This window comes from Zeugodacus cucurbitae, chromosome 2 (genome assembly GCF_028554725.1).
Source record: "Zeugodacus cucurbitae isolate PBARC_wt_2022May chromosome 2, idZeuCucr1.2, whole genome shotgun sequence".
NCBI lineage: Eukaryota > Metazoa > Arthropoda > Insecta > Diptera > Tephritidae > Zeugodacus > Zeugodacus cucurbitae.
The window spans coordinates 33,922,305-33,936,793 of NC_071667.1; the positions used below are offsets into that span (position 1 = coordinate 33,922,305).

Here is a 14,489-nt window from a genome sequence, read left to right on the forward strand (position 1 = left end):
AAAAACGGGTTATAACCACACCTACTTCCCATGCAAAGGTTATATTGAAAACTACTAAAAAGTCTTTCATTTAGTAAGGGAAAACACCAGAAACCTTAAATTGCATGGGAAAGGTGGTTCAGAAGGGCTACACTCAAAGTGGTATACCAAATTTAAAAATGGCGTGGCTGCGCCCACTTATGGGTTAAAAACCATATCTCAGAAAATACTCGACCAATTTCAACGAAATTATAATATACTAGCAGATCCGGCGAACTTCGTACCGCCTTAGCGTAAATTTGGTGGTAAATTTTCAGGCATTTTTTGAATACGTCATCCTGGTTTGTAGCTGTGTCAACTCTCCTGAAATTCTAAATTGTCGCATTAAGATCGAAGAGATTCTTGTTTTTTTACCACCAATATAGGTCATTCAAGCAGTCATTTATGGTTATCATATTGTGGTTTCATGTCAGGAAAAACACGATGAATAAGCTTCTTCTTTGAGTCAATGAAGTGACAGAAATATGTTGGAAATGTTATTAATCCATTGAGGTGTCAACTGGGACCCTACCATTTCCAACTGCTTCTAAAATCGCAATTTGATATTGTTGCAAAATTAGTGGTATGTTAGTTGTTTATTGGCGAATCTTTATGTGTCGCCATAAAGTAGATGATTTTAATCATGCGATTATCCAGGAATAATTGGAAGAGTCTGGCGTAAATCACCTGCCAATAGAATCATGGCTCCACCAAAAAAGTTTTGGTTGTCGCGTAAATCTTTTGAAGTCCTTCGCAGTGCCTCCAGCGACTTCGTGAATATCTGGAAAATCTTCGCTATAGCGTTACTTTTGACGATTTTGCAGACTGGTATTTCTTCGATTTGCAATTTAGGAATAATTTCAAGGCCGAATGTGACGTTGGTTTGCCTACTAACAGTTGCCAAGTTGCCCCTATTCCCGTTAACATTAGTGGTGAAAATGAGAGAAATTGGTTCAGGAATTACATCAGCCCTTATATACTTTATATGATGATTTTATATTGGACTTTATGCCGAATATATGGGTCAAATTGAGTGTTTTCTTAAAAAAATTAATGTTCGGTTGCACTTAGCCTTTCCTTATTTGTTACAAATTGTTTAGGGCTATCGACACAACCTTATACAGTTAAACACTGACAAAAATATTTCAACAAAGCAACAATGACAACTTTCAAAATGTTATTATTTTTTGTTTTCTTTTTTCATATTTTTGTTGTCAATTCAAATAAAATGCTCTTTGTATTATCTTCCTCGTAATTTTTCCATACTTACTTAATTTCTAAACCTTTCCTGCCCTTCCCCGAATATTTCAAGACTTCAATTAGCCAGATCGGTTTGGCCGTTCTCGACTTTTTGCGAGACTAACGAACAGCAATTCATTTTTATATCTATAGATTAGAAATTGTTTGTATGAGAATTTAAAAAAGTATGGATTTTAGACTTTTTCAGGACCTTATACTTGAAGGAATATTGCAAAAAAAGAATTAGCGAAATCGGTTCAGCTGTTCTCGAGATATGCGCTTAGCAACACATTTTGCGATTCATTTTAAATTAATTTTTCTTAAATGCGTTTTTTAATACTTCACTATTTAATTTTTTATAATTTTCCAACATACATACCTTGTCCTAACAATAAAGAATTCATAAAACCAAGAATCATCGGATTTGGTGCAATCGTTCGAAAGTTATAGATGTGTTTTGTTAGAAATCAAGCAACGGTGCGTTGCTGCAAAATAAGTAACTGTAAAACAGAGTAAATATAGTTGACACTGTATTTACATATCTACATACATGCATACATACGGCAATTTATGCGAGAATTTGATTGTGCTGTTTAGCGTTATTTCACTTGTTCTGCGATCATTTATATATGCACACTTTTTTGCTTTGTACTTTACTTCAATAAGTTATGTAGTAAAAGATGCGATAGATGGAAGAGGGAGAGTGCATACATATGTATGTACTTTACTTCATTACGTTATGCTGGAAAAGATGTGCAGAGATGGAAGAGAGAGAGTGCGTGCCGCAAACGATAAAGAGCACACGCACACACACAAAGCGCGCTTTGCTGTAGACTGCGTTTGGTGAACGAAAAACCTTATGCTTCAATATTTTTGATTTTTCAAAAACTTCAACCCGAAAGAAAAAGGATTTGATTTCGGAAAATTAAAAAAATAAGTATGCCACTCGCGAGCCTAGAGCAAATCGCTTCAGAACTTTAGGAGATTAGCCGTTACAAACATTTGTAATATAAGCGATTTTATATAATTAGTATAGATATGCGTTTCTAGTGTAACATCACCCATCTTAAATTCACCGAAATCGGACTATAACCTTACAAGGCCACAGATACTGAACATGTGGACCTCAGGGTTTGAGGCAAATTTTTTATCGAAAATATAGGTAAATCTCACAGATATTCAAAAGAAATTCAGATAATATGTTTTCCCTTTAATAGTGTTGGTCTTTGCCAAAATTGAGCTAAATCGTGGGTTTTTATGCCAAATATATGGGTCGAATTGTGTGTTATTTTAATAATAATAAATAACTTGCGAGGGTATAAAATGTTCAGTTACACCCGAACTAAGCCCTTCCTTACTTGTTTAATATAAATTTAGCCAACACCAAATTCATTATTTAACGTTCAATTAATTCATTATATAATGGTCGTTATAATAATGTCAAAACTTAGCCCTTCCTTGCTTGGATTTATATTGATCTATATCTGTCTCGATTATTTCAAATGTTTATAAATGGTTAGGTTAAAAAAACTAATTATAGGAATCTCCTCAATATCCCCAACATGTTGAGTTATGTGGAATTGATTTTTATTAACAATAAACATAATTTTAATATCAAATATATAAAAGCGTACTGTTTGGCTAATATTTTAACAGATGTATACATAAGTATTTTAGCATGTAATTTTTTTATTTTACAGTTATGGAGTACAACCGTGATCCTAATGAACCAAAAACATTACATTTTTATCCAGACACTAGAGTAGACTCCTTGAAAAGCCTCTCCGTTAGCAGTGAGAGAATTGTTCTTAATTACAGTAACCGAGCCGATCAGTGTACTTTAAAGGAATTCGAATTTAAACCAGGGGGACAAGTTCTAAAGGTTTTTAAATACCTAATCTACTAACAGTTGATACGATTTCTCTTATTTCTATTTGTGCAGAAAACAATTGAAAAATTTAAGCGTCAGACTATTGGAAATGTACCGGCATATAAAGACATTGCAGTGCGAATGATCGATTTTGACCATGGCAAAATATTACTAAACTTTCACTATGCCCTTGGAGCCTTGACCTCATCAACATTATCATTTACCAAACCAGCAAAACCAGATTATGGACACGAAATAAAATTTGATCCTCAACTTACAAAATCCTACAAAGTAATTATAATTTTTTTTTGATATTAGCTAATATATTTTGACTTATTACTGGGTTAAATGGGTATGAAATTTTCTAAAAAACCGACTCTAATTTCGATCCTATTAAAGAGTACAATATTTTTAATACGGTGGTAATCAAAATTATTTACACATCAAACGTTTATTATGAATTCGACAGAAATGTGCAAATAATTTTGACAACCTGTGTATATTCTCATAGAATTTCAAATCGATCTGAGCGAAATTCTAAAAGAAGTTCCGCCCATCAGACAAAATCAGTTGCCATTAAACGCGTTTATCTTAAACCTCAATTTTTAATTCGGTGGACACAATTTCTCGGAATGTTATGAACCAATTTTTTTCAAATAACGCTCACATCATTTAAATTACATTATCTAGTCATTGAATAAAGGATTTTTTATTACAACTAATTTGGTAAAAAAATGTGTTTTTTTTTCAAAGTTTGCCAAAAATTAATATATAACTTTTTTTATTTCCCCCGTCCAAAAACGATATTTACCATGTACAAACGAAATATTTTAGTTTTTTATTTTGAACGAACCGATAATGAGTCATCTTGTCTACGGCAAAAGCATTTTTTGATTAGACGTCAAGGGAGATTAGGTACCAAAGGCTGAGTTTTCGCAATTTTTAAATAAAAACTTCACAAAAGTTTGTCTGAATATATGACAATAAAATATATGATTTATTTCTCCGTTGTTAATACCAACATTTTTGGTTTTTTGGTAACTTACATAATATAATTATACTATTATATACTACCTATGACTAAACCGCGTAGAAAAACTTGATTTGGTCAAATACCCAGGAAAAAGTCGGTTTATGTCCAAAATTAGAATTATGTCAATTGGCTGAAGAAAAGCGCCAGAAACATTAAACTATACATTAAATATATTTTCAAGTTGATATAAAAACTGTACAAAAATTATTTCACCGCCCATTATATAGCGTAATATTAATATAACGTTAATCTTACGTTAACGTAAGATATCTGAGGAGAACTGAAGTGAACGTCAATCTTAAATATAATATAGTTTGGGAATAAATAAATTAATTCAAACCTGATCTTTCCTTATCTAAGCCAACCCTGTCATCAATCCTCTTGACAAATGTATGTATGTGATTGGCGTTGCAACCGTTTAGCCGGTTATAGCCGAATCGACGATAGTGCGCCACCTGTCTCTCTCCTTCGCAGTTCGAAGTCAAATAATCAATGAAATAAGTTCAGATCTTGGTCCGGACTCTATACATATATATACATATATCTTTAATATAATATTTCAACCATCCTGTCGGCAATTTAAAAATTGATGATATAGTAGCTTCCAGTTTTTTATGAAGTAAAAAACTCACTTATCCAAACAACTTTTTTATTTTTTCATAAAAAATTCTTTACATTTTTAGGCAAATCTTTCCGATCCTGATCCTACGCCTTTAGAACTGTACAAGCTATTATTAGACGAACTAAAACACGAAGATAAAGTCAAAAAGCAATTTGATAAAATTATTGAAGAAATCAATGGAATATTTGATCTTCGAAGGCAAGAAATAAAATATCCTGTTTTGAAATTTAGTATATTTGATCCCTTGCGTAACGGAGCGGCTAGAGAATTACAAATGAGAAAGGTATGTAAGTTGTTATAATAGTTCGTGAATTCGATACTGAGCAACAAATTAAAAATATATAGGAGTATAAGCATTGGTCTTTAGAATGTACATATATATCTGGCACGACCATAAGCGGCAAGAAGTATTGTGAGATAAATATTCAGGGGTGTTGTGAAATCCAAGACATATTTTTTAATTGTCAGAATGGCAAACCAATTCTGATTTTCAATGGTATCACAGAATCTAATTGAATTTTCATCTTGCCGAATATAAGAAAAAACAAGATCCGAATCAGTTGTGCCTGTATTTGTGATTGGCGTTGCAACCGTTTAGCCGGTTATAGCCGAATCGACGATAGTGCGCCACCTCTCTCTCTCCTTCGCAGTTCGGCGCCAGTTGGAGATCCCAAGTGTAACCAGGTCGCTCTCCACCTGGTCCCTCCAACGGAGTGGAGGCCTTCCCCTTCCTCGGCTTCCTCCGGCGGGTACTGCATCGAACACTTTCAGGGCTGGAGTGTTTTCGTCCATTCGGACAACATGACCTAGCCAGCGTAGCCGCTGTCTTTTTATTCGCTGGACTATGTCAATGTCATCGTATAACTCGTACAGCTCATCGTTTCATCGTCTGCGGTATTCGCTGTTGCCAATGTTCTGAGGACCATAAATCTTGCGCAAAATTTTCCTCTCGAAAACTCCTAGTGTCGTCTCATCTGATGTTGACATCGTCCAAGCTTCTGCACCGTAAAGCAGGACGGGAATGATAAGGACTTTACTGTTCTATTGCCTACTCAGTCCAAAGTAGCACCTGTTGGCAAGAGTTATTCTGCGCTGGATTTCGAGGCTGACATTGTTCGTGTTGTTGATGCTGGTTCCCAGGTATACGAAATTATCTACGACCTCGAAGTTATGACTGTCAACAGTGACGTGGGAGCCAAGACGCGAATGCGCCGACTGTTTGTTTGATGACAGGAGATATTTCGTCTTGTCCTCATTCACCTCCAGACCCATTCGCTTCGCCTCCTTATCCATGCGGGAAAAAGCAGAACAAACGGCGCGGTTGTTGCTTCCGATGATATCAATATCATCGGCGTACGCCAGGAGCTGTGCACTCTTGTAGAAGATTGTACCTTCTCGGTTTAGCTCTGCAGCTCTTATAATTTTTTCCAGCATCAGGTTAAAGAAGTCGCACGATAGTGAGTCACCTTGTCTGAAACCTCGTTTGGTATCGAACGGCTCGGAGAGGTCCTTCCCAATCATGACGGAGCTTTTGGTGTTGCTCAACGTCAATTTACACAGCCGTATTAGTTTTGCGGGGATACCAAATTCAGACATCGTGGCGTAAAGGCAACTCCTTTACGTGCTGTCGAAAGCAGCTTTAAAATCGACAAAAAGGTGGTGTGTGTCGATCTTCTTTTCTCGGGTCTTCTCCAAAATTTGGCGCATGGTGAATATCTGGTCAGTTGTCGATTTTCCAGGTCTAAAGCCACACTGATAAGGTCCAATTAGTTTGTTGACGGTGGGCTTTAGTCTTTCTCACAGTACGCTCGATAGAACCTTGTATGCGATATTTAGGAGGCTGATCCCACGGTAATTGGCGCAGATTGTGGGATCTCCCTTTTTATGGATTGGGCAGAGCACACTGAGATTCCAATCGTCAGGCATGCTTTCTTCCGACCATATTCTGCAAATAAGCTGATGCATGCACCTTATCAGTTCTTCGCCGCCGTATTTGAATAGTTCTGCCGGTAATCTATCGGCCCCCGCTGCTTTGTTGTTCTTCAAGCGGGTAATTGCTATTCGAATTTCTTCATGGTCGGGTAATGGAACATCTGTTCCATCGTCATCGATTGGGGGATCGGGTTCGCCATCTCCTGGTGTTGTACTCTCACTGCCATTCAGCAGGCCGGAGAAGTGTTCCCTCCATAATCCCAGTATGCCCTGGACATCGGTTACCAGAGTACCACCTTGGTCTCTACATGAGGATGCTCTGGTCTTGAAAACTTCGTTAAGTCGCTTCATTTTTTCATAAAATTTTCGAGCATTCCCTCTGTCTGCCAGCTTCTCAAGCTCTTCGTACTCACGCATTTCGGCCTTTTTCTTTTTTTGTCTGCAGATGCGTCTCGCTTCCCTCTTCAGCTCTCGGTATCTATCTCATCCCGCACGTGTTGTGGTCGTTTGCTACGTTGCGAGGTAGGCAGTCTGTTTTCTCTCCGCTGCGAGACGGCACTCCTCATCGTACCAGCTTGTTTTTTGTCGTTGCCGAAAACCAATTGTTTCGGCTGCAGCGGTACGCAGTGAGTTTGAGATGCCGTTCCACAGTTCCCTTATACCGAGATGCTGATGAGTGCTCTCAGAGAGCAGGAGTGCAAGTCGAGTAGAGTATTTCGTGGCTGTCTGTTGCGATTGCAGCTTTTCGACGTCGAACCTTCCTTGTGTTTGTTGACGGGCATTCTTTGCTGCACAGAGGCGTGTGCGTATCTTCGCTGCGACCAGATAATGGTCCGAATCTATATTTGGTCCTCGGAGCGTACGCACGTCTAAAACACAGGAGACATGTCTTCCGTCTATCACAACGTGATCGATTTGGTTCCGCGTGTTTCGATCAGGAGACAGCCAAGTAGCTTGATGTATTTTCTTATGCTGGAATCTGGTACTACAGACGACCATATTTCGGGCCCCAGCGAAGTCGATCAGCCTCAGGCCGTTTGGCGACGTTTCGTGATGGAGGCTGAATTTTCCGACTGTTGTGCCAAAGACACCTTCTTTATCCACCCTGGCGTTAAAATCGCCAAGCACGACTTTTACATCGTGGCGGGGGCAGCGCTCATAGGTGCGTTCTAGGCGCTCATAGAAAGCATCTTTGGTCACATCGTCCTTCTCTTCCGTTGGGGCGTGGGCGCAAATCAGCGATATGTTGAAGAACCTCGCTTTGATACGGATTGTGGCAAGACGTTCATCCACCGTGGTGAATGCCAGGACTCTGCGACGGAGTCTCTCTCCCACCACAAATCCAACACCAAATTTGCGCTCTTTTATATGGCCGCTGTAGTAGATGTCACAAGGACCCACCTTCTTCCGTCCTTGTCCCGTCCATCGCACTTCTTGGATGGCGGTGATATCAGCCTTGAGTCGTATGAGGACATCAACCAGCTGGGCAGAGGCACCTTCCCAATTAAGGGTCCGGACATTCCAGGTGCATGCCCTTATATCATTATCCTTAAAACGTTTGCAGGGGTCGTCATCAAAAGGGGGGTGTCTCATCCGAGGCTTTCGTAGATTTTTCATTGGTACTTCGTTTTTATGTGGTGGGTCCCAAGCCCTACGCACAACCGCATAAGCGGGCTTCGCCTTCTCACTTTAGCTCGCCTTCAAACGGATGTCTGTTGGCTACCCAGAGGATACTTGGTCTAAAACCGGAAGTCGTGAGCTGCTTGAACCATGTGGAGAAGAATCGTTTCTGGCCACTCCCAAGTGAATGACAATCAAAAACCTTCCTCACTTGCGTGAACTTCTACACATGATCCCATCCTCCGTGCCTGTGTGCCTGCCTGTATTTATTGAAGATTAATAAGGCACATCATTTTGGAATTTAATATTATAAAACATAAGTGATTACTTCAAACTGGAGTCCAACCGATTAATCGCTTGGCATCGGCATCGACCAGTATCGGCCACAAAATTCAGCATCGACATCAGCCATATTTTGCCGATTCTTAGCCGATTCTTTCTACTCATTTTGAACTACACTTAAATATTTTTTTTCTTTTTACATTCTTGAATTCTTAAAAGCCTAAAATATTAATCCTTCTGTTCACCTTATAAAACACAGTTTGATTCATATTTGTCTGAACCAATCATTCCTCACGATGATATTATTGAGACTAGTATAAAAACTTCATTATGTATTATACTCTCGGAACAAAGTTGCTAAAGAGAGTTCACATAACGGTTGTTTGTAACACCTAAAACTAAACGAATTAGATATAGGGTTATGTACACCAAAGTGATCAGGGTGACGAGTAGATTTGAAAACCGGACGTCTGTCCGTCCGTCGATAACTTGAGTAAAAATGGAGATATCTTATTGAAACTTGGTACACATATTACTTGGCACCATGAGACGGTTGGTATTAAAACTGAAAAAATATAAAGCGCCATAAATAAAGATATTAAAGCAAAATTTGGCACAAGGGGTCGCACTAGGATGGGGCATATTTGGATGTAATTATTTTTGGGAAGTGGGCGGGACCACGCCACCAAATATATTTTTGTATATATCTCGCAAACTAATGAAGCTATATAAACCAAACTTTCTGTAGTCGGTTCTCTTACGTACCCCACCACACACCATGAAAATAGTTGACATCGGATAATAACCACGCCAACCTCCCATACAAAGGCTAAGTTGAAAATTACTAAAAGTGCGTTAACTCACCAACGAAAAACGTCAGAAACACCAAGAACACAGAAGAAGAAGCAGAAGGAAGCTGCAGTCAGATTTTTTACAAAATGGAAAATGGCTGATGACTTACTCAGCTTCAGTATATATCTCAAATTTTGAATTCCATGATTCGTTCACTTTATAATATATACATAAGGAACCAATGAAGATCGCGGAATAAAATTTTCCACAAATACTTTATATGATCTGTGGCATCACTTGTGAAAAAATTGTCGAAATTGAACTATAACTTTTCAATGCCAAGGATGTCGAATATGAAAAACTCAGTGCCAGATATCTTTATTTCATTCAGAGGAAATCTTTTTCTTCTATTAGTGTGTCTCTGTAAAAAAATGGTTAAAATCGGTTCATAACTTCCCCGATATACCTTCCATATACCTAATTATTGGTTTTTCAAAAATACGATGGGCTTAATGCCTTATAAATCGGTTAATATGTGTAAAATATTTATTTATATTAAGTGAGCATATAATCTAAGATATAATGTAAATGTGTGTTGGTGGTGAAAATGAGTGAAATCGGTTCAGGAATAACTTAGCCTATATACTATATATGAGGATTTTCGTTATTCATTGGACTTTATGCCGAAAATATGGGTTAAATTGTGTGTTATCTTAATTAAAATATAGCAATAAATTGCGAGAGTATAAAATGTTCGGTTGAACCCGAACTTAGACTTTCCTTACTTGTTTTTTTTATTAAAGTTGTTATTATATTATTTACAATCATCCGATTTATTTCAAATATGCACAGTAGGCATATAACAAATTTTCACGAAAAATTTGGCATACCACCATGTGTTGTACAAGTAATGAATATCACTTTTTTAGGTGATTTCGGTTCAAAAACGTTCCGCACAAAAATGGAACATTGTCGCGCGCACAGCTGTGTTATTATTATATTGAATCAGAATTTTCTGAAGAAAACTTAGTTTGGGGTGGGTGGGGCACTTCCCTTAGGTCCATTAAAAGGCGTTTGGAATAATAGGAAGATTATTAGTTAAATAAATATCTATTATTAATTGTAAAAAGTTATATGCCTAATGCACAGTTTTGTACAACTTGTTGAGGTTTTGAAGATAATTTCATAATGTCACCCTTATAGAAACCCTTGTTGCTATTGGCAAAAAACTGGGAGTGTCTATTTTTTAAAGTTTCCCTTAAGACAAATTGTCATAATCAACATCATTCGCCATAGACAGGGACAGGTTACCGAATTGTTACCGAACAGTGATTGCTACTTTCGAACTGGTATAGCAACTGAACTGTAACAGTGATCGAATTAGAATCACTGAACTGATATTGCTACAGTGATCGAATTAGAATTACTTAACTGTTATTGCTACAGTGATCGAATTAGAATTACTGAACTCCTATATGTACTGTGATCGAACTCAAATTACTGAACTGCAATTGCAATTATAAATCACTGCAATTAACAAAAATTTATCGCAGTAGCTATATGCGATTTTTCAATCACAGTGAAAAAATCACCGGTAGTGAAATATCGCCCATCACTACTCTAGATTTTGTTTCTTAAAGGAAAAAAGCTATATTTCTGGCGTAGGAATTTGTTTTGAGAAAGGCGAATAACTTATTTTTTATATCTATATATTATAAAAATAATTTATTTAGTTTTGAATATTAATTAAATTAATGAACATCTCCATATTTACATATAAACTGATTTTTTACTTATTGTGTGATGTTTTTTGTTCATATTTATACTCTCGCAACAAAAGTAGCTAAGAGAGTAGATTAGTTTTGTTCACATAAAGGTGTTTTTATCACCCAGAAATAAAAGAGTTAGATATGGGGTTATATATATTTAAATTATCAGGATAACGGGTGGAGTAGAAATCCGGATGTCTGTCCATGCAAGTGATAACTTGAGTATACATTAAGATATCTTCATGAAACTTGGAACACATATTCTTTGGCACTCTGAGGAGGTTGGTATTGAAAAATCGGCCCATTGCAACGCCCACAAAATAGCGGAAACCCAAAACATATAAAGTGTCATAACTAAGCCATAAATTTAGTTATCAAAGCAAAATTTGATACAAAGGGTCGCATTAAGAAGGGGCATATTTGGATGTAATTGGGCGTTGCCCCGCCCCCAAATAGGTCACATATAGGTTATATTGAAAATTACTAAAAGTGAGTTAAATCACTAACGAAAAACGTCAGACACACTAAATTTTACAAAAGAAATGGCAGAAAGAAGCTGCACTCAGATTTTTTTACGAAATGGAGAATTGGTGTGGCATCGCCCACTTATTGATCAAAAACCATATCTTAGGAACTACTCGGCCGATTTCAATGAAATTCAGTATATAAAATTTTCTTGACATCCTGATACCACGGATGAAAAATGGGTTCACAACCACGCCTACTTCCCATATAACTCCATTGTGAATTCCATCTGATTCGCTCACTTTATAATAGCAACTGCGATAAATTTTTGTAAATATCAGTGATTTACAATCGCAATTACAGTTCAGTAATCTGAGTTTGATCCCAGTAACTATAGAGAAGTTCAGTGCTTTTGTTCGATCACAGTACATATAGGAGTTCAGTGATTCTAATTCAATCACTGCAGCAATAGCAGTTCCAAAAGTACCAATCACTGTTCAGTAGCAATATCAGTTCGAAAAGTAACAATCACTGTTCAGTAACAATATCAGTTCGAAAGTAGCAATCACTGTTCAGTACCAATATCAGTTCGAAAGTAGCAATCATCACTGTTCAGTAACAATATCAGTTCGAAAAGTAACAATCACTTTTCAATACCAATATCAGTTCGAAAGTAGCAGTCACTGTTCAGTAACAATATCAATTTGAAAGTAACAATCATTGTTCAGTACCAATATCATTTGGAACGTAGCAGTCACTGTTTATTGATCATAGCAGCAATTTTAGTTGCCATTTCGATAATTTTGGGTATGGTGATTACAAAAGCAGTTAAATGTACCCAAAATTTATTAATTAGTTAATTGAGATTACAATAGCAGGTAAAATTTGGATATTGTTAAAATTATTAAAAATGTAAATGTAAAAAGTTAAAAAGAAAAAATGTGGAGTACTAATTCTCATAAATTCGTTTTTTTTTTTTGGTTGTGATCGCAATAGCAATAAAAAATCATAGTGATTTAACAATAGCAATCACTGAAATCATAGTGATTCAAAAATAGCAATATCGCTCATCGCTAATTTGAGCTGTGGCGATACTTATGGAAAAATTGTCATAATCGGACTATAACTTTTGAAGGCCCGGATCGAACTTGAAGAAATCAGTGATTAAGGGTAATTTTTCGCCGAAAATATAATATATATTGATTTATCTATATAAAATTACATCAATAAATTTCGAGAGTATAAAATGTTCGGTTACACCCGAACTTAGCCTTTTCTTACTTGTTTTTCTAAATTTTGACCAGTGCCTTCTTTTGAATAATTTTAGCTGTCGCACAAGTTGCATAGTAATAATAGTTTGCTCATCTGACGAATATGTTGACACCTCAAAGATCTTCAAAAATCCTGTAATCTCTTTGTGTCTTTGAGACACAATTTACAAGAACTGGAAGAAGGACTTCTGAGCAAAAATAACAAACAACAAAAAACGGTCGCGAATTTTGAGACTATTTTTCCGTACTCATCTTTTTCTCGAGGGATATTTTATTCAAAACTTTAAATACCCTCTTATTCCTTATTATTAAATGTGTATGCTTAAGACCATAAAAATTTTGAAGTTACACGTTTTTCCGGACGAAATCCATGTCTTCCATTAGGTGAAAATACCCAGACCCGACGAACTTCGTACCGCCTTAGCGTAAATTTGGTGCACTACTTTATTTTGTATAGCTGACCTATCTTATGTATGCGTACCTATTCAATTTGAACTGGAATCCATATAAAAATGAATACTTATTACAAATTGTTTGTATGGGAGATTAGAAAGGTGTGAATTTCTCTCCGTAAGAAACATCCTCAAACCCCCTGGAATACACACAAAAAAGAATCAGTCAAATCGGTCAAGCCGGTTTCATGCGGGTTTAATTTTTCATTTTTGTGGCTAAGGTATACATAAAATTTGTAAATTTTTCAATGCAGAGAAAAAATTCTTACGCATAAAGACGAAAACGTTATACCTTCTTCAAAGTCGAGGTTGATTTATGTTAAGCAGCTTGATAACAACTCACACTACTTTTAATTGCAAGTGAGTGGGGATAATCCAGCAATTTTAAATAGTCTGTGAGATAATTGAATACGTCATCCTGGTTTGTAGCTGTGTCAACTCTCCTGAAATTCTAATTTGTCGCATTAAGATCGAAGGGATTCTTGTTTTTTTACCACCAATATACAGTGGCTCACAGCTTATTTCGTGTAAGCAACATTTTTGATAATACTGATATGAAATTAATGTTTTTTGCTCTGAACTAAATGAACGAATGATGCAATTATATTGATAATTTAGTTTTAAATACAAAACATGTAAAAAAATTTACAAAAGTATTCAAATTCAATATTTTATTAAACAAAAACAAAAAACACTCATAATTCATGGGTCACAGCTTATTTCGTGTGTTGATTTTCGTTCATGTGATACATGGAAATAACGGACGCAGAAAACTAACGGTAAATCAAAGTGTGAACTATGAATACTTAAGAAGCAGTTTATGTTCTAAAAACAATGCAGATCAGTTGCAATTACGCGGTATATCAACATGGGTCCACGCACTTCAATTGAAAAACGCGAATTAGTTATTAAACATTTTCAAAGTGGAAAAATGCAAAAACAAATTGCTGAAATGGTTGATTTAAGTTCATCTACAGTTCAATATATAATTCAGCGCTTTGTACTTGAAAATCGCGTGCATAACAAGGGTCGAAAGGCTCCTAATAAAATTTTTAATGAAACGGATGAGAGGTGGATTTCAAAAAAGATTAAAAAAGAACCAATGATAAGTGCTCCAGCGGTGA

At 36.3% G+C, this 14,489-nt stretch overlaps 1 protein-coding gene across 4 annotated transcripts in view; it reads left to right on the plus strand.

Annotated features, from left to right (window-relative positions):
- LOC105220550 (coiled-coil domain-containing protein lobo-like) overlaps positions 1–14,489 on the plus strand; it is a 441,384-nt gene that overhangs the window by 381,390 nt on the left and 45,505 nt on the right. For all 4 annotated transcript variants that reach the window (XR_008472828.1, XR_008472829.1, XR_008472830.1 and 1 more), the window contains exons 5-7: positions 2,958–3,139; positions 3,200–3,418; positions 4,844–5,065. Coding sequence is in view for 1 of the 4 variants with exons in the window: in XM_054236031.1 (XP_054092006.1) it covers positions 2,958–3,139; positions 3,200–3,418; positions 4,844–5,065 (623 nt within the window). In the remaining 3 variants the exon portion in view is untranslated. The remainder of the gene's footprint in view (positions 1–2,957; positions 3,140–3,199; positions 3,419–4,843; positions 5,066–14,489) is intronic.